Source organism: Xyrauchen texanus, chromosome 41, assembly GCF_025860055.1.
Source record: "Xyrauchen texanus isolate HMW12.3.18 chromosome 41, RBS_HiC_50CHRs, whole genome shotgun sequence".
Classification (NCBI taxonomy): domain Eukaryota; kingdom Metazoa; phylum Chordata; class Actinopteri; order Cypriniformes; family Catostomidae; genus Xyrauchen; species Xyrauchen texanus.
The window spans coordinates 12870375-12891552 of record NC_068316.1 but is presented as its reverse complement, the minus strand read 5'-3'; the positions used below and the strand labels follow the sequence as shown (position 1 = coordinate 12891552).

Below are 21178 nucleotides of genomic sequence, written 5' to 3'. Positions count from 1 at the left end.
TATTTAACATGAGCAGCTTTTGTGTAATTTTTTTTGTAAAATAAATGTGGACTTTTGAAATTATGTTCAGTTACACCAACAGAAGCATTTTTGAACAAATAGGTTTTATTTACAAAAGAAATTCTAATTTCTTTACAATGTTTACAATGTGGAATTCACAGGATATAAATGTATCTTGTGTCATATGTAGGTACAACAACAAAAAGTGTGCATTTTAGTATAAAAATAATATTTTTCTAAATATCAGGTAAGAGCTGGACAAGATAAGCACTGAAAATATTTCAGCCAATTTGTTTTTCAACTGTGACAGTTGAATCCATATGATTATCAAAAACCATAAACTATTTCTAAACCGTAGTTCAACTGACAATCAAGTGCAAAATCAAAATTCCAGGTTGACTGCAGGTTAAAGGACTAGTATTTATGCAACAGTAAACGTTTTTCCCATGAGTCATTACGTCTCACACACAGTTGAGCACTCTAGTATACTCTTGACTGCGAGCCTATATGGATGCGTTCAAAGCATGTGCACTACAACTGCTTTGCGATACTCTTTAGTATGGTCAACTTCATGTGCGTGCACAGACGCGGACACAGCACGTGGACTGTGCAGATGCAATTTACAGAGATGAAGCGGCATTTGGAAAACCAACGTATACGTGAGCCTTTAGGCTTAGGTCTTCAGGAGTAATCATTAATCTCTATGACCTCCACTATAACATTTCCTATTTTGTTTTTTTCTATCCTAAAAGCCTAGGGTTAGGTAAACGGTAATATAGTAAACATTAAAAAATATTTACTACATTGACAACTTGTCTTAAATCAAACAAAAGGTAGTGGGGGAATCATAAATGGATGAAAAAGATATTACGAAAAGCATCAGTAGTGTTGTCTCGGTGAAGGTGCAGAAAAAGCCATTGAATGATGATTTCAGTAAACCACCAATGAAACAGTAATGGCAAAATAACACTGCTGTAAGTGACCTCAGATTTGAAATGTCATCTTTCTCTTCATGAAGTACCACCTGCAAAAGAAGATCTTGATTAGCAATATAAAGTGAAAAATAAGCCAGCTGAATCCCTTGTCTAAATACAGAGAAAACTTTTTAAAATATATAATGTGTAACAATATGTATCATTTCCTATAAAAAGGTTTGTTAAAGTAACTTCAAGTCACTCAGTGCTTCAATGAAGACATCAAGGAAGACAAAAATATTCTCCTAACCACCGTTTTAAATCCTTCTTCCAGGTAGTCTGCTGTTGCGATTAGAATTCTCCCTCAGATTTAAGTTCTGTCTGTTGGGAGCTGCCATTCTTTCACGAGGATCATTCTGATGAACCAGACAAGAGAGTCATGATATGAACATCCAACATTTCTTAAAAATAGACGTGTTCCATATCAACAAGAAACAGCCAAAACTCACCCACTGCCTTGGTTGTTCAGATGCTTGTTCAGACCAGCCATAGTTCCCTTCCGACTCCTCGGGATCCTCACTCATATAGGGAGGCTCACTCTCTTGACTAAAGTAATGAATCATTCAAATTATATCATATCATCATGCTTTAATTCAGAGATGCAGATACCTTACAAATTTGCATTAATTAAGATCGTAATTACTGAAAACACAACTTATATTGTGATACCGATGCATGCAAACAATTCATATGATGTTTAAAGTTTATTTGTGAGACAATAACATACAAAGCTGGTCTTAAGACAATGTTAATGGAAACATTTTTCAGTCCATACCTCTCCGGTGCCATTTGAGTAAAGTTGCCCCCAGCAATGGTGATCTTCACACCTTCCAGTCGCTGCTGTCTTCTTCGCTCCAGATCATACCGGAGGTCACCAGGGTCAGGGACAAGCTGTTGTCTTTGCATCTAGCAGAAGAATCCAAATTTGAGCCAACATTAACAAAATGTTCTGTTTGATAGAAAAATTGCAACAAAAAAAATCTAAAACAGTAAAACAGAGTTTTCAACCAAAAGATTTTTGAACTGTTGGTAAAACTTTCTTTTATTTCCTATGCAGGAGTGGCAATATGAAACTGACAAAGATTAACTTACCGGATCTGGCCCTATCTTGCAGAAGATCTCAGTTCCTGATGAAGACATTCCAATTGGTCTACAAAAAGAGAGAAAAAAAAATGAAACCACTACCAAAAATACAATGATTAATAAAACTAGAAAACATATTCTGAAGCATACATTTTCTTTTTCACGCTTGCCCATGCAAAAATGGCATGGACAAAATAGTGTTCTGATGTTATAAATGTCCACTCCCAAGTCTTTATAATATTGTGTTCACTAGACATGGCTTGGGTCTCATAAATGTGAGTTTATGGTATTTCTACTTGGAGAAATCTTAAGTCTGATCACATAAAACAATAATAGTACACCTCTCCATGATTGGAGGTTTGTACAAATCATTGATGTTTTCCAACAAGGCAGAGGCTGTAGAGATTTACATATTCAGGACTGGTCCCACACTTCCCATCTCCTCTTCTTCCTCTTCCTTAAACTCATCCTGAATTGAGTAATATTGTTAATTTGAAAACCGATTGTTAAGTGTGATCCCTTGACCCTTAAAGTAATTTTCTACAAAACAAACTTTTAAACAAAAATACATATTGTAAAATATAACTCCATGGAGGACAAGGAATATGCTACAAGACAAATCCATTGGTTACTAACCTTTGACTTTATGCACAAGAGTGATGATCTCTTGGGCAAATGTCCCAGAATGTAAAGCCGATTCTTTATGGGTTCCAGAATGCTCTAGCAAAGGCAGGAAGTCAAGGCGCTGTCGACCCACACTGACCAAGTCCAGTGATAACTGCCTATCTGAAGAATATCTTAAATGACTGAATTACAGGCAATATATCATCAAGAACCATTTCAGTTGTTAAATCCTCCATTAAAAAGTTAAATTAATGAGAAGAAAGAAGAAATTCCTGGAGTGGTGTATAAAGTGTTTTGGAATGAATTAATAGGTACATAGCCTTAACATATGTTTAGACTTAAGATCAATAAAAACATATTAGTCCTATATTAAACCTTCACTGCTATTATATATACAATGCCGATATATATATATATATAAAAACGGTAATTAAGAAATATGGCAGGTCTAATTCATGCCTCTCCTCTCACTGTCACTATGTTTCCCCCCCCATCAATGAAGATCCTTTATTAAGCTTCTTTTTTGTTCCTCTTTGTCAACACATGGTGATCACATCAACACATCTCAAACAGCACATTCCAACCGAGGCAAGCTCTGAGGCAATCAACTCAATGAATAGAGCGGATTTCTCAATGGCTTTAAAATTAAAAAAATTCCTGAAGTCTTGAGGATTTCCAGTGTTTACAGATCATCATGGAGCACTCGTCTTCTCATAAGATGATAATGATTATGCTATAATGATACATTACTCTTCACGTTCAGCTGAGATCCGGACTTTCCCTTGGAATATAGCAAATCTGTGGTGTGCTGTTATTACAACCACTTCCTCCACTAGTTTTATTCAGGAATTTGCATTTACAACTTGCATCCACTTCCTCAATTGTGTCTGTCCCACACATCCTTAAATATACCAAGTTATTGCCATGTTTCCCAAGTGTGCATCTGTTAATATGAAGAGTCTTTCAGGTGACTGCCATAGTCTTTCAGCGTAACTATACACAATACAGCCAGACAGAATGTTCAGAGTTTGTTAAGATGCCTTGACCGATTCCTAGAATCGAAACGCTGAACCAAAATAAAGAAAGTGGCACGGAAACATTCCCATTGGTTTATTTTCTTTCATTTGAGCAAATCATTTTTATTATGCTCCTCTGATTGCTGTCTTTGTTGTGAAAGAAATGCTTTGTGGTCATCACATTAGCAACATTACCTAGTCTGTCTTCTTCAGCCAAAGTATCTTTGCTGTATCCACAAGTTCAAACATTAACTCAGTTGAAGAGTGTTGGGTGATTGCTGGACGAGTCCATCAATGCAAATGTAAGTTACAAATGTATCAACAAAAACATACATATGTGAATAGTCCCTTTGAGCCAGTGTGTTTTTTCTGTGAATCACATCTCTTCATGCCAAGCTCAAGATGCATATTCAAGCTCATACAGACGTTTTTGGTTCCAGTCCAAGATTTCAATTTGTTCTTGCTTTTCGGCTTCCTCTTCTTTCGTTAAACCAAGCCCTTACTGGCCACAGGAGAAACCATCTGTAGGGAATGACAGCCAGTATGAAGACTGTAAACATGGCAAACACATGTGCAGACCTATTTGACTTCAAATTTCAATTGAGGCATCAAAGTAGTTTCAATTATGCTAAATGCTTTCTTCAAACCAGTTGTTGATCATTTTTATTGTTGATGACTTACCTTTTGACAAATACAGTCCTGATATAAATAAATAGAGCTTAGAGCCTGTGGGGTACTGGTATTTTGGCTGGGAGACATCATCTTGAAGAACCGAAAAGTAACTTAGTTTCAGCAAGTAACGAGACTGAAGTCTTTGGGTTAATTTAAGCCATTCTCAAATCTTCTTCAGAAGCAACCGGAGATCATTGTTCCATGTCAAATATTTCAGACTTCTTATTATCAAAAGATATGAAGCAATAATCAGCAGGAAGAGGTGGATTTCCTTCAGATCTGGTCTTACTTAAAGTATGGCAATTCAGTCCATTGAATTCCATTCAAAATGAAGTGTGAAACTGAAAGGCATGTCAATACACATCCTCTCCAGAAGACACAATTCCACAGATATGTCTGACTGCAAAACATAAAAGATCCAATCCCAAAAGCTTAGTAGTTGGGGTCAAGAAATAATACAGAGTATCTTGCACCAACATCTTCATCAACTTTCCTTAAGTCACCTGGGATTTTTACAGTTTGTAGGTGCTCCAAATATCTATAGCAAAACCTTGGGTATGATCACCTGTATTGTAGACTTCAATGTAGTCCTTCTGTCAGTCCTCTTTGAAGATCTATTAGCCTTGGAAAATGACATCAGGGCCTTCAAGCTGTCCAGGTTCTTGATATTTTTGAGCCAGGCTGGTGGCTTCCATGTCCAAAACATTTTACATGGGCTGAAATTAAGGTTTGTGCACCAGTGTAATAGCACTCAAAGAGGAAGGTTAATACATGTGAAAACTCTCAATTCTTTCAATTCAATTCTTGATATATGAATCCACAAGGGACAAGACTGTGGATATCTTCAAGTATACTTACAACACTGTAAATCCTTCTTTTAAAGGTCTTCAGAGGGCAGTACGGAATATCCTGGGAGCCTTGACTAAATATAGGAGAGAACCATTCAAGTGGATGTGTGAATGTATAATCTTCCCATCCTTGCAGCAAGCTTCTTCTGGTATGATTTTTAATTCATGCAACATAAATCCATGCAATATACCCATTGTTTATACATAACACTGTGTATAAATTTAGGGTATAACTCTTTGACCATAAATCTTCAGAAGGTTTTCTGCATTCTTTGCCACACATTCCAGAGAATCTTCCTGATGTTTCACAATTCATAGAGTGTTTGTTCATCATGTCTTCCAGACGTAGAGACAGTGGACAGGAAAAGAGGCATGAACTTTCAACCAGAACCAAGTGGTACAACAATGATACTATACCTGCTTTGCCCAACGGTGCGACTCATGTCCACCTTGATCTTGAGGGTTTCCTGTTCACTGAAACCAATTAGCAGTACAGGACCAGTGTTAGTGTTTAGATTTCTTTGATATGGAGGTCTTTGACAAACCTCCTGTTGTCCCATCATCAACATTCCATGATTCCCTTGAGGAGATCTCTCCTCATCCCATTCATGGACAGAGTCGCTTTCTCTGTTACTCCTGTGTGTTCTCAAATCGATTTCATACATATCGATCAACTCCAAATCCCTTTGTCCTTCTGGGTATCTTGAATGAGTCTCTATTCTACGTTGAAACCTATGTCTTGATCGTTCTCTTACTTGACTTTCTTTCCCATAAGAAGAGTATTGTTTCCTTAAATTCTCTCGGATGTCACAGTTTGGTGGTCCACTGTGCCTACCTTGTAATGTATGTGTATGATGACCTTGGTCTCTTCTATCTCGATGAGGTTCCTGGATTCTTGGGGTCTCACTTCTCCTAGGTGGATCTCGGCTCCTTGGACGGCTACTTGATCTTGGGGGATCTCTCGAGCCTTGTTTTGAAAATCTGTGATCATGCTCCACAATGAAAGGTGCACAATGAGGGCTAACGCCCCTGTGATGTTTGCTGTACTCATCCTGCAGACCGAAATCTGTAAATCCTTTAGAAGATGGATGATGCTCAATATAATCTGACTTTGATAACCTGTATTAAAAAGAAAGTAGCATTTTTCCAAGATTAGAGTGAAACTACAGTAAAACGTAGTTACGAGAAAGAAAGGTTTGTACCAGATTAAAATCAAACTACATTAAAATCAATCTATGAGAACACTACAATTTAACCGGATGTTTTATGCATGTATAGAAATATGAGGAGACTGAGAAGGCGACAACGACTGTTAACTGAAACAAATTAATTTCAAATAACAAAGTAACGAAGACTAAATCTGTTAAGTTACGGACTGTATAGTGGTCAAATAAAAAATTCAAGGCATCAAATCGAATGAATGTAGTTAAAATGAATATGTATCATCACAGAAAGTGATGGAGAAAGTGGTTGAATCCTTCAAGTCTTCTCATCTTCGTTGCTCTCCGGGGAAAAGTGATTTGCTCTTGTACCTTTCTGAAAAGGAGCCTTTTTCATGATATTTATCGCCATGTTCTTCATTATGAAATCCATATTCCATCCTGTCATGTTTTCTTCCTTCTGAATGTCTTGGATAAGACCTATCTTTTGATGCTCTGTGATTCTGTATGCTATGCTCCTGCCTGCCTATATTTGCATCAAGGCCTTCATTCCTGTTCCAGCCTGGCGATGGCATCCTGTAATGCTCTTCCACATCAAAATGTGCATGATCAGGAGAAGGTAGCCTCTCCCTAGGCAGTCTTCTTGGAGAATGAGGCGGCCTTTCATCATCACCCTGCACCTGGTATCTGGATATAGGCGAGGCTTCTTTTTTTTGAGCATGCTCTAACGTATCAATACATTTGGCCCAGTGGTCAAGATGGTGCTCTCCTTGATAGGGATCTTTGTTCAAGTGAGTGTTACTTTCTACTTTACTGCCACATTCTGTGTTTCTCCATGCATCGGACTGTACTGATGAATGTATCTCAATATCATAGAATCTTTCTACTCTCCTCCCATGAAGGGTTGGAATTCTGTTGATATTGGAGAGGTTGGACATGCTGTTAATAACAATACCAGCAATGAACAACTAAATAATGATTTAAAGTTTAATTCTAACTCAAAACGTCTGGTTTAAATCAAATACCTTGAATATACAGGAGATCTCATTTGTGGACGTGACATTGTCTCCTTGAAAAACAAGACACTGTTAGATGTGACCCGATTTATGCAAATGTAGTCTGCAGGCTTCCCACCCTTAATGACCAATTAATTTATCCAGTCATTTCATATTACAGTATAATGAGATTGCACTAAGCTTTAGCCTATGTTGTACATAGCCGAAAAAAGTATATTAACTTCAGAAATGTCTGTGACTTTTATGAAATATCATGACTTTCCAGGGGATAGAAAGGTGATCTGCATACATAATAGACTTTCTGGGGCATAAAATCACAATTTTATCATCATTTAATCACAATTCAATGAAATTTCAAGGTTTCCATGACCCTGGGCACCCTGAGTCCGCTTTATGAAATGTCCCATAGTTCCCTATCGAGAGGTCTCTCCTACTGCGTAAGTAGCTTACGCTATGGGAAAACTCCGTTTCTCGAGAAATATTGAAGTCTTTATGTAAAACGCATTGCAGCTGCACAGCAGACAGTAATGAGCGAGGCAGCTCGGTCATTGGCTTTGCTGCGGCAACTGCTCGAACCAATGACGGGGCGACTCTGAACGCAGCGACCAATGGGTGCGCTACCGCGTTCGCGACGCTCAGAGCCTGCCGAAATTAGCATAGCCAGGCTATATAATGGGCACCCGTCATACGAAGTTCCTTTAGATTTAATCTCATTCAGCGAAGACCTCCTCTTCGCTGGATCCTCCGGATTGTTGGAGTCTTTCAGCCTGCCGTCGACAAGCCTACAGCAGGACTGCTAAGAGGACGCCGGCGCCTTCTGCCGCCTTGAGCCTTCTGCTACGCCATCCGGCGCAAGATCACTATAGCCTTTTTACTAAGCTACTTTGCAAGTGTTCGCCTTTGCGACACTTTTTGTATTTAGTAAAAGAGCAAATTCGAGGCGTTGTTCCAAATGCCTTCGACCTGCGCCTCGTGCAGAGGCCTTCTTCCTGACAGGGACCATCACATTATCTGCACTCGCTGCCTGAGACCTGACCACGCAGAAGCTGCTTTCACTCGAGGCGGATGCCCCGAATGTGACTCCCTGGGCCTCAATGAGCCGCGCGCTCGCTTCGCCGCGAATGAGCCTGCTACCACCGTGCTGCCGTCCCCTCTGTTCGAGCCGCACAAGAAAAAAGCGCCACTCACGGAGGCCGCCAGAACACGCGGACTTAAGTGACGTCACGCCGGGCCAGTCCCCGCGTGCTTCACCACCACCCGAGAACTCCCCGCCGCCAGTCCAATTCACGCAGATGGACAAGCACCCCTCCAACAGAGCGGTGGGTCTCATCTCGTTCGGGCGCCAGGGGACGGCGGTGAAAAGGATGACAGCCTTTCCAATTGGCGCTGCATCCGACGACTGGCCGGGCTCGGCCTTCGACCCGCGCCGTCGACATTAGCGGACACGAGCACGGGCACCAGCACGGTAAGAGAGTTCGCTGAACGCTTCACTGCAGCGAGCAAAACGTGTAAAACATTACCCAGTCCCCTTACAGGTGGCTGGAAATGTCTGTACAGCAGTCAATGGGCCAGTCACAGAACTTCGCTCACCTGCAATCAAATGCCGTTTTAACGGCAACACACAGAAATCACAAGAGTCATTTTCTGCCTGTGTCACTAAGGGTCACGTGTCCACACTAAAGTCGCACTCCCACATATCAATACTGTCCAAACAGTGCCGAATACTTTCCCAGCTCGAGCTGGACGCCCCATAAATGTAGACCGTGTGCCTATTGTCATGTATGTACCACTACACACAAGCACTGTTCCCACAGTTATAAACACTTCCCCAGTAAAAGCAGGAAATACTATAAATGTAGCGGCGTGCCTGCTGTCCTGCACGCACCCTACACACAAACACTGTATGCATGGCCAAAAACCCGCCGCTAGCGGAGGCTTTATGAAAGTGGCGCGTGCCTATTACAATGTATGCGCCCCCACCCATAAGCGCTGCCCATGCAGTTCCAAACAGATCTCTGGCTCACGCCGCGAGCATCACAGATGCGACGCGCCAGCCAAGAAACTCCCTGCTAAGAGCGGGAAGCTTTATGGAAGTGGCGCGCGTGCCTATTACAATGTATGCACCCCCACCCGTAAACACTGTCGTTTCAAACATTTCTCCGGCTCTTGCTGCGAGCATTACGGAGATAGCGGCGTGCCTGTAATCTCACACGCACCCCTGCACTCAACAAAGCTGCTCAGCGCGCCAGCGCCTCTGAGAGCTGTAAGCTCAGTGTTAGCACATTTTCTGCCTGTGTCACTAAGGGGTCACATGTCCACACTAAAGTCGCACTCCCACAGTTACAAACACTGTATGCATGACCAAAAACACCCGCCCATGGCCGGAGGCTTTATGTAAGTGGCGGCGTGCCTATTACAATGTATGCACCCCACCTGTAAACACTGTCTATACAGTTTCAAACATTTCTCCGACTGCGAGCATTACGGAGATAGCGCGATGCCTGTAATCTCACACGCACCCCTGCACTCGGCACTCAACACAGTTGCTCAGCGCCAGCGCCTCTGAGAGCTGTAAGCTCAGTGTTAGCACATTTTCTGCCTGTGTTACTAAGGGGTCACGTGTCCACACTAAAGTCGCATTCCCACAGTTACACACAAACACTGTATGCATGTGCAAAAACACTCCGCCATGGCAGAGGCTTTATGAAAGTGGCGGCGTGCCTACTAGAGTAGATGCACCCCCACCCATAAGCTGCACATACAGTTTCAAACAGTTCTCTGTCTCATGCCGCAAGCATCACAGATGCGACAGCGCAAGTCAGAAACTCCCGCTAAGAGCGGGAAGCTTTATGAAAGTGGCGGCGTGCCTATTACAATGTATGCACCCCCACCTGTAAACACTGTCTATACAGTTTCAAACATTTCTCCAGCTCACGATCGCGAGCATTACGGAGATAGCGTCGCGTGCCTGTAAGCTCACACGCACCCCTGCACTCGGCACTCAACACGGCTGCTCAGCGTGCACCTGCGCCTCTGGGAGCTGTAAACTCAGTGTTAGCACAAGGCAATTTGCCGGTGGGGCCCATACGTCACTGCGACACGCCCCAGCCAACACTCAGCCCATATCTGTGCGAGCAAAAGCCTGGGAAAAAATCCCGACATGCCAAAATGGGTTTTGAACATAATAAAACATGGTTACTCACTTCAATTCGCTCAGCAGACCACCCCGCTTTTCAGCGGTGGTCGAGACGAAAGTGAGGAAAGATGTGTCACATGTTCTACGCACCGAGGTGCTCGAACTGATAGAGAAGGGCTATAGAAACTGTTCCTCCCTCTATGAGCGAGGTGGGTTTTTACAGCCGCTATTTTCTCATCCCGGAAAAGGACGGTGGCCTCCGCCCCATCCTAGATCTCAGACATCTGAACAAAGCTTTTATGATTCGCTCGTTCAGAATGTTAACAACCAAACATATCCTCGCGCAAGTTCGCCCCGGGGGTTGGTTTGTATCAGTGGATTTGAAAGACGCTTACTTTCACATTCCGATAGCGCCTCATCACAGGCCTTTTCTGAGATTCGCATTCGAGGGACAGTCATACCAGTACACAGTACTACCATTCGGCCTATCATTGGCCCCCCGTACATTCACAAAATGTATGGACGCGGCACTTTCCCCCCTGAGACAGCGGGGAGTGCGAATACTGAATTACCTTGACGATTGGCTAATCATAGCACAATCAGAGGGTCAGTTAACGACACACAGATCTTGGATTATCAGCCATCTAGAATGCCTGGGTCTGAGAATCAATTTTGCAAAGAGCGTGCTATCCCCAGCCAGAATATCTCTTCTGGGAATAGTGCTAGACTCAGTGCAGATGACAGCGCCTCTCATCAGAGCGCGCGCTCTCTATACGACGCCTTGCAACATCATTCAGAAAGGGCGCGCGCGCCCCCGTCAAACGATTTCAAAGAATGCTCGGCCTCATGGCCTCGGCATCAGCTGTACTCCAGCTAGGATTGTTGCACATGCGTCCTCTCCAGCGCTGGCTCAAGAGCCATGTCCCCACTCACGCGTGGCACTCGGGTCACTTTTTGATCAGAGTGAATCACTGCTGTATAAAAGCCCTGACGCCCTGGAAAGCCATCAGCTGGTATCAAACCGGCGTGAGTCTGGGCGTGAACACGCGGAGAAAAATGATCACGACAGATGCCTCCAAAATAGGATGGGGGGCCCTTTACGAGGGCAGGCCTGTCTCCGGCTTTTGGTCAAACCCGGAAAAGCGCCTACATATAAACTGTCTGGAAATGAAGGCGGTCGCCTTGGCTCTCAGAGCCCTGCTTCCGTACCTGAAAAACGAACACGTCCTGGTCCGAACGGACAACATGGCGGTAGTTTCGTATATAAATCGCCAGGGTGGACTTAGGTTGAGCTCCCTGCACTCTATGGAGGGCCCTCCATGCATGGCCCCTCAACGGGTTCCCGAGAATCTCCCCAGTGGAGTTTTGAGAACCATCACTGAGGCGTGAGCACCCTCTACGAGGCTTTATATGCCCAAAAGTGGAAAGTGTTCAGTGACTGGTGTGATACCAAGAGCTTGAACCCCAAATCGTGTGAGATACCAAGTGTACTCGCCTTTTTGCAAGAGCTGCTGGAGGCGGGTCGCACACCCTCCACGCTCAAAGTCTATGTGGCTGCCATAGCGGCGTTGCACAATCCTGATAAAGGACATTCATTAGGGAAAAGCGATCTAATCATTCGTTTCCTAAGAGGCCTAGGAGGATGAACCCTCCTCGCCCCCTCGGTGCCGATCTGGGACCTGGCCACGGTCCTGGACGCACTCAAGAGTGCCCGTTAGAACCTCTCCGAACCGTGCACCTTAAACAGCAAAACTGCGCTCTTGCTGGCGCTCGCTTCAGTCAAGAGAGTGGGCGACCTGCACGCGCTGTCATCAAGCGCTGCTTGCCTGGAATTTGGACCTAACGACTGCAGAGTTGTCTTTAGGCCAAAGCACGGGTATATTCCTAAAGTGCTCTCCACACCCTTCAGAGCACAGGTGATATCTCTGGCAGCGCTATCGTCCCCAGCAGACGAAAGCGACGCTAATTTACTCTGCCCCGTCAGGGCGCTCAGAGTATATTTGGAACGTTCTGCCCTGTTCAGACAGACGGAACAATTATTCGTATGCTTTAGCGGCCGCACTAAAGGTCTCGCAGTCTCAAAGCAAAGAATATCGTGCTGGATAGTGGATGCTATAGCGCTAGCTTATGAAACCAAGGGCAGATCACAATCCAAAGAAAAAAGTCTCCGACAACGAAAGGCCGACAAGCAGCCAAACTGAAGATCCACAAAAAAATCTCACAGAGGTAAAGCAGTCAAAGGATAAATTAAAGTGACTGAAATTGAACTGAAATGCATTAAAAAGACTCTGAAACTGATAGACATAAATACATATAGTTTAAACTGAGTTCTTAATATCAATTTGAAGGAGAGCATGGCGTATTTTGTATGAAGTTTAAAAAAAAAAAAGCAAAGAATTGAACTGAACTGAAACACATGAACGACACTGAAATAGAGAGACATTAATATATAGCCTAGGCCTAGTTTAAACTGAGGTCTTAATGTCAATTTGAAGAAGAGCATGGTGTATTTTGTATAAAGTTTTTTTGTTGTTGTTGTTATTAACTGTTTTGAGAACTGGAAATGCACAATTCATGCATACAAATTTGTATAATAAATGAAGATGATGAAATTAGCAATGCATCAAAAGTTAGCCCCCCATAATCTTTAGATCCCCCCCATGTGACCCATGTAAGGGGGGAATTCCCCCCCAGTTTAAAAAACGAAATTCAGGCCCTGGGTTTTATAACCTACAGGTCCCCTCATTGCATTCCAACATTCTATCAGCCTGACTGTAGAATAGACTGGAGTATGTATATGCTGAGCATTATCTCCTCCCTTATAAGGTCCGTCCCTGACCGACTTAGAGGATTTTTTATGCATATCAGCACATAGAAAACTCAGTACATAAGATATGTGCTTGTGTTTGTACTATGAGCGCCCCACCATGGACCACCTTGGAAGGGCGCTCTATAATATCCCATTATGTAGCTCGCCGTTGGCCGGCTCGTGGAATAATCACTTTGCTTTAAGGCTCAGGCATCTGCCTCTGGCTTTATAGAGCGAAGTCAGCACGCACGGCGTTTTACATGGTGTTCCCATAGCGTAAGCTACTTACGCAACAGGAGACCTCTCGATAGGGAACGACTCGGTTACTAACGTAACCTCGGTTCCCTGAGAGGAGGGAACGAGTATTGCGTAAGCTACCGTGCTTGTGCTTGGTCAGTTCGCTTCAGTCGATTGAACCTAAAGGAACTCGTATGACGGGGTGCCCAATATATAGCCTGCAGTGTTGCCAACTATTTTCAATGGAAAGTAGCTGAAGCCTGCTCGAAAAGTAGCTAAATGTAGCCAGATGACGTCATGTGTCATTAGCATATTAATGACGTCATCGCGTCGTATTTGCATTCTGCCTAATTTGTCGGTACTGTAGCCTACTTCAGTTTATAATAACGGTTATCTCCCCTAAACCGTGCTCATACTGTTTTTATATAAGTATATAGCCGAATGTCCAGTAAAACGGTTCTCAATTACATATTTTCTGTTAGACAACGGAACTTAGCTAACGTTACATGTTTATGAGTTTGAAGAAGGTTTATTGTTGTGTTTGGATAAGTAAAATGTATAGAGTCTGTAAATATAAGATCTGAAGTCGGAGAGTTCAGAAACCGAACCGGAATGAACTAAAACTCTGATTAGTAGTGAATATAAGCGCATGCCAAGAAAAAACGGTCAAATTAAATGTTTTGAATTAAAACAAAGGAGAAGGCAGCTGCTGTGATCACTGATTGGTTCCTGCTAACACAGCGTGCACATGCGCAGCTCATTCATGTCTATGTCCGCTGGCGTGCAGTCAACGGAATGTGCTGCTCCCCTCAGCCGCTCACTGAACAGAGCAGAGGCAGCGGGGAAGTAAGACCTCACGCTTGCAGTACTGGCGATATTTGGAATTTGGAAAGTTGCTAAGGTTTGTCCAAAAAGTCGCTAGATTTGTCGCTAGTCGCTTTTTTGAAAAAATGTCGCTAAAGGGGTCTGAAAAGTCGCTAAAAATAGCGACAAAGTCGCTAAGTTGCCAACAATGATAGCCTGGCTATGCTAATTTCGGTGGGCTCTGAGCGCGCGAACGCGTCGGTTCGAGCAGTTGCCGCAGCACAGCCAATGACCGAGCTGCCTTGCTCATTACTGTCTGCTGTGCAGCTGCAATGCGTTTTACATAAAGACTTAAATATTTCTCGAGAAACGGAGTTTTCCCATAGCGTAAGCTACTTACGCAATACTCGTTCCCTCCTCTCTTCTTGCACATTAACCACACCATAACTGTCTCTACTGTTAATAAAATCCGTGTTTCTCATGAAAAAGAATAGCCTAAACACATTTAGAAATTATAACTATGTCTGCAATAATTCGATAACTTGGTATGAAAATAGAAGAAAAAAAAGGAGAAAAAAAAATACAGTTAGCCTAGTGTTAAAATAGTAACTATGGTAAATGATTGAAGCGGCGGAACGGGTGGAAATCCAACACCAATGATAATAAATTGCGGCACTTAAATACGAAGATATGTCTCCAGAACAACTGCAAAAGAAAAACTCATTCAAAAACATAATACAAAAAATACACGAATAATAAATAATGAAGCTTCTTTAACAGTTACAGCTAGGCCTGCGCCAAATAAACATGCCAACGTCACATCAATGATTATTTAAGAGCAAGGCGTAATGACGTGAATGACAACAAATGAACACACTTTTATTAAAACAGAATGTATAAGGTAAAAGTTATGATAAATAAGCTAATGATTGGCGTTAGCTGCACATACCCTCGCGATGGGTTCCGTACTGCGAGACGATACTGTCACCAGATTACTTAATTAACAGATTAAATGGATGTCAGAAAAAATGCGACGAATAAAATACTAGTGGATCGCAGATTTATTATGTTGCTCACACGATTAATTTGACCCAGCGTCATAAGGTTGATCTGGAAGAGATTCAAACTATGTTTTCTTGCGCGTGCGCCATTGGCCACTACAGACCCTCTGTTGATTCACAGACTGATTTAGTGAAACATCGTATATTTTATCTGATCCGTTCATACGAAATTTTCACATTTATACCTATTATTACACATTTATTGTATTAGAAAATATAAACCAGACAATTGCTATAATGTAGATTATGTAGGGTAGACCGAATAAAGTTGAAACACTGAATGTTTCCGCTAATGCAAGTTTGAGCTTTCATTTTAAGTGTGCATTCACATTATCATCCTCTCTCTGTGTGGAAAATTTGAGCAGCATAGTCCACATTGATGATACATTTCAGTTTTGAGGGGTACATTTGAAATGTCTTACTACATTTCATTGTGAATAAATCATTTCTGAATGACCATAAAAGGAAACTTTTCGATAGATAGATAGATAGATAGATAGATAGATAGATAGATAGATAGATAGATAGAATTATACAGTGTAAATGGGAATTATGCAATGTAAATGATTCTGAAGTAGATTTAGGGTGATGTGCTACAAATTAAAAGGATTAAAGACATTTTAAAACAAGCATGTATAAAATGTGTCAGTACATTTCAAGTTTGGCATAGTGCCTTATTTAGCACATTACAACGGTCTCAGTGTTAGTAGCCTACTGTACGTAGTGTGGTAACAAAAGCGCTCACTGCATTCAAACATTAATTGTAGAAAATAGAAACAATGTGTGCAGGGTTTCGTCATTTATTTTGTTAGTAGACGGATTGAGTGAAAAAAAAAAAAAATGGCATGTTTATTCTGCTCTGTATTTGTGCACTACAGCCAAAAATGTTACAACTGTACTCGGTGTATATGCAGGACTGTACGTATAATGAACTAACAAATAAATACACTGCCAAAACGGCATTATTGTTTAAGAAAAGCTCAGGATATTACATCATTTTTATTGTTTGTCAATATCTCAGGGTTCTGCGACTTTAAGCAGCTGATCCATTGATTCATGCACCTTTATGTCATTTTGAAGAGCTAAAACAAGTATCAACCAATCACCCTCTGGAAAATCTGAAATGTGATCAAAATCCCAAGTTTTGTGGTAGGTAGGTAGGTAGGTGGGGAGAGAGAGAGAGAGAGAGAGAGAGAGAGAGAGAGAGAGATAGATAGATAGATAGATAGATAGATAGATAGATAGATAGATAGATAGATAGATAGATAGATAGATAGATAGATAGATAGATAGATAGAAACCATCAGTAGTTTGACTGCTAGACACAAACTTACAGCTTTCAAGATATTTGATCCATGTTGGTCCTGAACCAATCCAGTGCATCAGACGTTTTACACAACAGCATCATACTACAATTCATTTAAACCACCAAACATCAGTTCAAACACTGAAAAAATAATAAATAAATAAAACTGAGCTCACATGCAAAATCACCAGCACCCTGAGTATACAGACTTTTTTTCACAAGGTAAGCAATTAGGCCTATGATTTATCAGTAAATACAGTTTTTTTTAATCAGTATACTGTACAGATGTAGAGTTGCAGAATTTCGTTCATTTGTGTTGCTGTTGCACTTTTCTGCATAGACCTGTTTGCAGTGATATCATCACACAGAAAAAGCCCATGAAGAATTAAAAGCACAATGCTGTGTCAACACAAGGGAGTGGTGCACTTTTAATTCCCTTTTTACACTTTTACACACTAAATTACATTAGACGTACAGCCTTTTTTGTGTACATCCCCAAAACTTCTAAAAGCTGCTGACTAATAATACAACTTGCCAGAATAAATTATGATGGAATAGTTTCACACTTTAGATCTGTACTAAATATGCATATCCACGTTCAGACTACAAAGCTTGGATTGCTTAGACAATGCGGAGAATTTTACACAATATACTGTTTGCCAACCCCAGCCATAGAATACAGCACAATTAGCAGATGCAGCACATAACAGCCTGGTTTGCTGGTCAATTATGCAACCCAAAATAAAACAAATTACTGCTGCTACAATTGTCACAGTATATCACTCATCAATGCTACAGGTGTATAACAAGAAGACCACTAAGACTGTGCTAATACAGTTGCCTTTGTTTGGTGATACTACAGCGAAATCATGTGAAATACAATATCTACAAGGAACAGGCAAATCTTTATTTTATCTATGGGGAATCAACTGTCAGGGTGTCATTTCTTGACTATTCACACATGGTTTAACATTCAGTGCTTGTTCTCTTTTTCAGATGATTTTGAGGAAGAGGAGGCTCTCATGAAGAATATTTATAAAGCTAGGAGGCACAAAGGGCTGGTCTCTCTAAGGTCAGCTTCAATCCATCAGTTCAGTCCAGCCCAATGCTTCATCAGTGTCTAAAAACGAAAAGACAAAAACAAGGTTAATTCTATCAATTTTGATTAGTTTTTTTCAAATGCGATATTTAGGACTGACTGTCCTCGCTGTCATTTTGCAGATCCGTCTGTTCAGACAGTGTAGTCAATATCTGTTACAACGACATCTGTTGCTATAGTAATGACTTAAGTGTCAGCACAATGGCAAGAGATATAAGAGTCAATGTGGAAAGAGAGGATGGACAACTGCAAATTTAGCCTCTGATCATGTTCATCATGCATGACATCTCACCGCAGTGCAGAACTCACGAGGCAACATATGCAGCAGTATTTACACAATAATGCATATACTGACTGAAACCCCTCACACAATTCATATTTCCTAAAAAGTGAATGACACCTGTGAGCAAAAGGAGTGAATTCAGACATATGTAGATACTATTGCGCTTTTTGTAGGACATTACAGTCACATTGTGTCCCAAATAAAAAAAATAAAAAAAAACTTGAAAACCAGTCTGAGAATTCAGATTGAAATACATTTGCAAAGTCCAGATTTTATGGGATTTCAAACCACATATTGATGTACTACAAACAACTAAACCGATTTGAGTGGGATGCATTGACATTTTTTGCTGTCTGTCTGAACAAAGCCTTTAACTTATTAGTGCAACATTTCTAAGATAAAAACGAGAAAAGTCTGTAGTTTAGAATAATCACCTTATACTGTAATTAGATGTTGAGCTTGTCTGAGGTTGGTCTAAGACTCTGGAAATGCGATGAGTCAATAGCAGCGCTGCTATAATCCTGGATCAGGTTCTTGTTGCAGTCACCAAATGCTGGAGCAGCTGATCCTTTGGGATGTGAGACCTGCCCGGTCAGACCCAGGATATCATCGAAAGCCACAGAGCTCATGCTGTTCTGTGAGATCTCGCTGACTGGGGAATAATCTGAAATAGGGAGGAGCTCTTCTCTGGAAACTGGGCTGCAAGGGAAAGTATTTCGACCATTTTAGGGCAATCTCAATGTGGGAAGTATGCTTATTAGCTACCATTATAATCTTAGCATTTGACACATTTTGTACATAATCTAAAATAATATTAAGATGGCATGACTTTGGTGGAGACTAACCTGACATCCATGGACTGGACTCCATCAGAGAGATCATCTGCCCCACTGCTCTTTGCCTCCAGTGGTTCAAAGCAAATGAGTGGAGAAATAGTCTTTGCCTTCACTGGACTTTTAATCTGTGCGTTACCTGTTGTGTGGGATTAACAGTTCTATTTAAAACAAATAATAAACTCATGTTCTACATAGGGTGTAATAGACCTTAGCTCCAAAAATATTGTAAAAATGTAACTTTTTTCCAATCTTATAAAACCATTTTTACTGGAAAAGTTTTTTAACTTGATAACGTGCTTTAAGTGTCCTCCATAAAAATGGTTACATTTGATGAGGGCGTAGCCGGGCTGTAATGATGGACGCCCAGTACTGAATCAGCCCAATCAGCAGGAGAGGGATAAAGGGGAGCCAGGGTCAACAGTTTGAGAGAGAGAGAGAGAGAGTGAGAGAGACACACACATGTGGCCGCTGTGTGTGTGTGTGTGTTTATGTTTGTTTAAATTCAGTAATGTAATTAAAGTTATGTTGAATGTTCTGCTGGTTCCCGCCTCCTCCTAGCCCATTTTTTACCTGTTACATTACATTACAACGTATGGGGGGTCTCAGAGAACCCAGATATAAAGCAGATATAAAGCAGTGTTTCTGCTGGTGTTAAATTGATCCCAAACAGACATATATGAAAAGTGCAAGAGGTATAACAGAGCGATAGTGTCAAGAATATCTGCCTACTGGGTTTTGATTAGCTCAAAATAAATCATTTAAAAATTTGAAGAAAAAAATAACAGCTTCATTTTAATTTAAAAAGAACACGAGGATTAAATATTTTAGAGCTATTTTACAAGATTGGCAGTATTATATATTGCTGTTGAAGAGGAGAAACACTGATTTTAGTATATTATTATACCACATGATGGCGCTCTTTCATTATTATTTTAACAATACAGATTTTTCCTCATGCTGAGTCATTCAGCCATTCAATAACAAGAAACAGACTAATGAGTGTGTGTTTGTGTGAATTACACAGTGAAAGGAAAGGTTAAGTGTTGGTACATTTAGGACATGCCTACTGTAGAACTGCATTGTGATACGGGTCATATCATGAGCCAATACCTCCAGTTTCCAAGGGAGACAGTGAGACGGACTGGGAAACAGATATGGGGGATGGGGCTTCCATCTCTACTTCCTCTTTCTACCCAAACACATGAAATGCAAAATGATTAGATACAGTCAGTAAATGTTTGTAATTTGACATTAAAATCGATCAGTTTGCAGGTTTCAAAGAAACAGGCTATAGATTTTACCTTTGATTCTCCATCCGGTTTTCTTGTCCTTTTCATTATCTCCTCAATACGCTGGCAAAATCACAGATGCAAACAATATTCAGTTAAAAGTCATCAACGAATGGCAAGTAATATCTGTTATCTAGTCATAAAGTAAATGCTTAAAAAAATAATCTGAATAGTGATAACTGATAATAGAAATAGATAATAATCTATTAATAATAGTTTATGAAGACAAAACCTTTTTTCTCTCTTTGGAATAATGTGAACCACTTTATCGTGCACAATAAGATCATGCACATATTAAGAAAGTAATACACTTTGATTTCATGTTGACTTGTATTGGTAATTTTCTATATAAAATAGTACTTTAATTGAGAAATAAATCTGTATGGAAAAGAAGTCCTTAGAGATAGCACTTCATAATTGCTATGCACTTATAATGCACTTAACATTACATTGTAATAGCATCCATTGAATTTTCTATTTAGTGCACAAAGAGAAGAACCTTCTTCCTTTGCAGTCTCTCTTGCTCCTCCTGAATTTTCAGAAGCTCTCTCTCCTGTCTCTTCCGTTCAGCTTCCCTATGAACCCTCTGCAGTGCTTCTTCTCTCTGCCAGATAAAATAAAACACCATCATTCATATCACACACACATCTCTACAGTTATTCACAGATCGGTGTACAGAAGGACAGACTGGTGCTGCACGTGTTTAGGTAGGTGACTGGATGGATGAGTGTACCGAATGTGTCACACTCTCTTTGTGTACTTTTTGTGCTTATGTAATAATTTACTTGTGTATATGTTATTTTAATTATTTTTGTTTGTTTACAAACACATTCAAATGTCTGGGGTATTTTTATTAATTTATTATTTAAACCTGGAATTACATTTTATTTTAAGGATTTGTTTTAAGGATTTTTAAGTTTTTGCA

The 21178-nt window shown here is 40.9% G+C and overlaps 2 protein-coding genes across 6 annotated transcripts in view; both read right to left on the bottom strand.

The window, feature by feature from the left end:
• Positions 1-108: 108 nt before the first annotated feature.
• LOC127634039 (uncharacterized) lies at positions 109-15445 on the bottom strand. 4 transcript variants are annotated; one of them, XM_052113434.1, is made up of 9 exons: positions 15329-15445; positions 7403-7446; positions 6750-7289; positions 4379-6336; positions 2067-4219; positions 1750-1880; positions 1424-1520; positions 1225-1330; positions 109-1024 (listed from the first exon to the last, which is right to left on the bottom strand). In XM_052113434.1, exons 2-4 carry the CDS (start codon positions 7438-7440, stop codon positions 5598-5600), a joined length of 1317 nt encoding a protein of 438 aa, XP_051969394.1. In that variant the 5' UTR covers positions 7441-7446; positions 15329-15445; the 3' UTR covers positions 109-1024; positions 1225-1330; positions 1424-1520; positions 1750-1880; positions 2067-4219; positions 4379-5597. The 4 variants fall into 4 exon arrangements, with proteins under 4 accessions (XP_051969394.1, XP_051969397.1, XP_051969395.1 ...); XM_052113437.1 differs by having other exon boundaries at positions 2067-6336; XM_052113435.1 differs by having other exon boundaries at positions 1228-1330; positions 2067-6336.
• A 784-nt stretch (positions 15446-16229) lies between these two features.
• Positions 16230-21178, bottom strand: part of LOC127634019 (MAP7 domain-containing protein 2-like) — a 31270-nt gene continuing 26321 nt past the window's right edge. For both annotated transcript variants that reach the window (XM_052113411.1, XM_052113412.1), the window contains 6 exons: positions 20753-20857; positions 20266-20316; positions 20075-20153; positions 18974-19100; positions 18563-18827; positions 16230-17866 (listed from right to left, as the gene is read on the bottom strand). In XM_052113411.1, coding sequence (XP_051969371.1) covers positions 18575-18827; positions 18974-19100; positions 20075-20153; positions 20266-20316; positions 20753-20857 — 615 coding nt within the window. In that variant the 3' untranslated portion in view covers positions 16230-17866; positions 18563-18574. The remainder of the gene's footprint in view (positions 17867-18562; positions 18828-18973; positions 19101-20074; positions 20154-20265; positions 20317-20752; positions 20858-21178) is intronic.

Excerpts from the sequence above, each read along its gene's own strand:
- LOC127634039 (XM_052113437.1), bottom strand. The coding sequence starts at position 7,440 with ATGTCACGTCCACAAATGAGATCTCCTGTATATTCAAG. Across the intron at positions 7,290-7,402 it reads AGATCTCCTGTATATTCAAG|AATTCCAACCCTTCATGGGA; the intron begins GTATTTGATTTA and ends CAATATCAACAG. Across the intron at positions 6,337-6,749 it reads AAAGGCTCCTTTTCAGAAAG|GTTATCAAAGTCAGATTATA; the intron begins GTACAAGAGCAA and ends TTTTTAATACAG.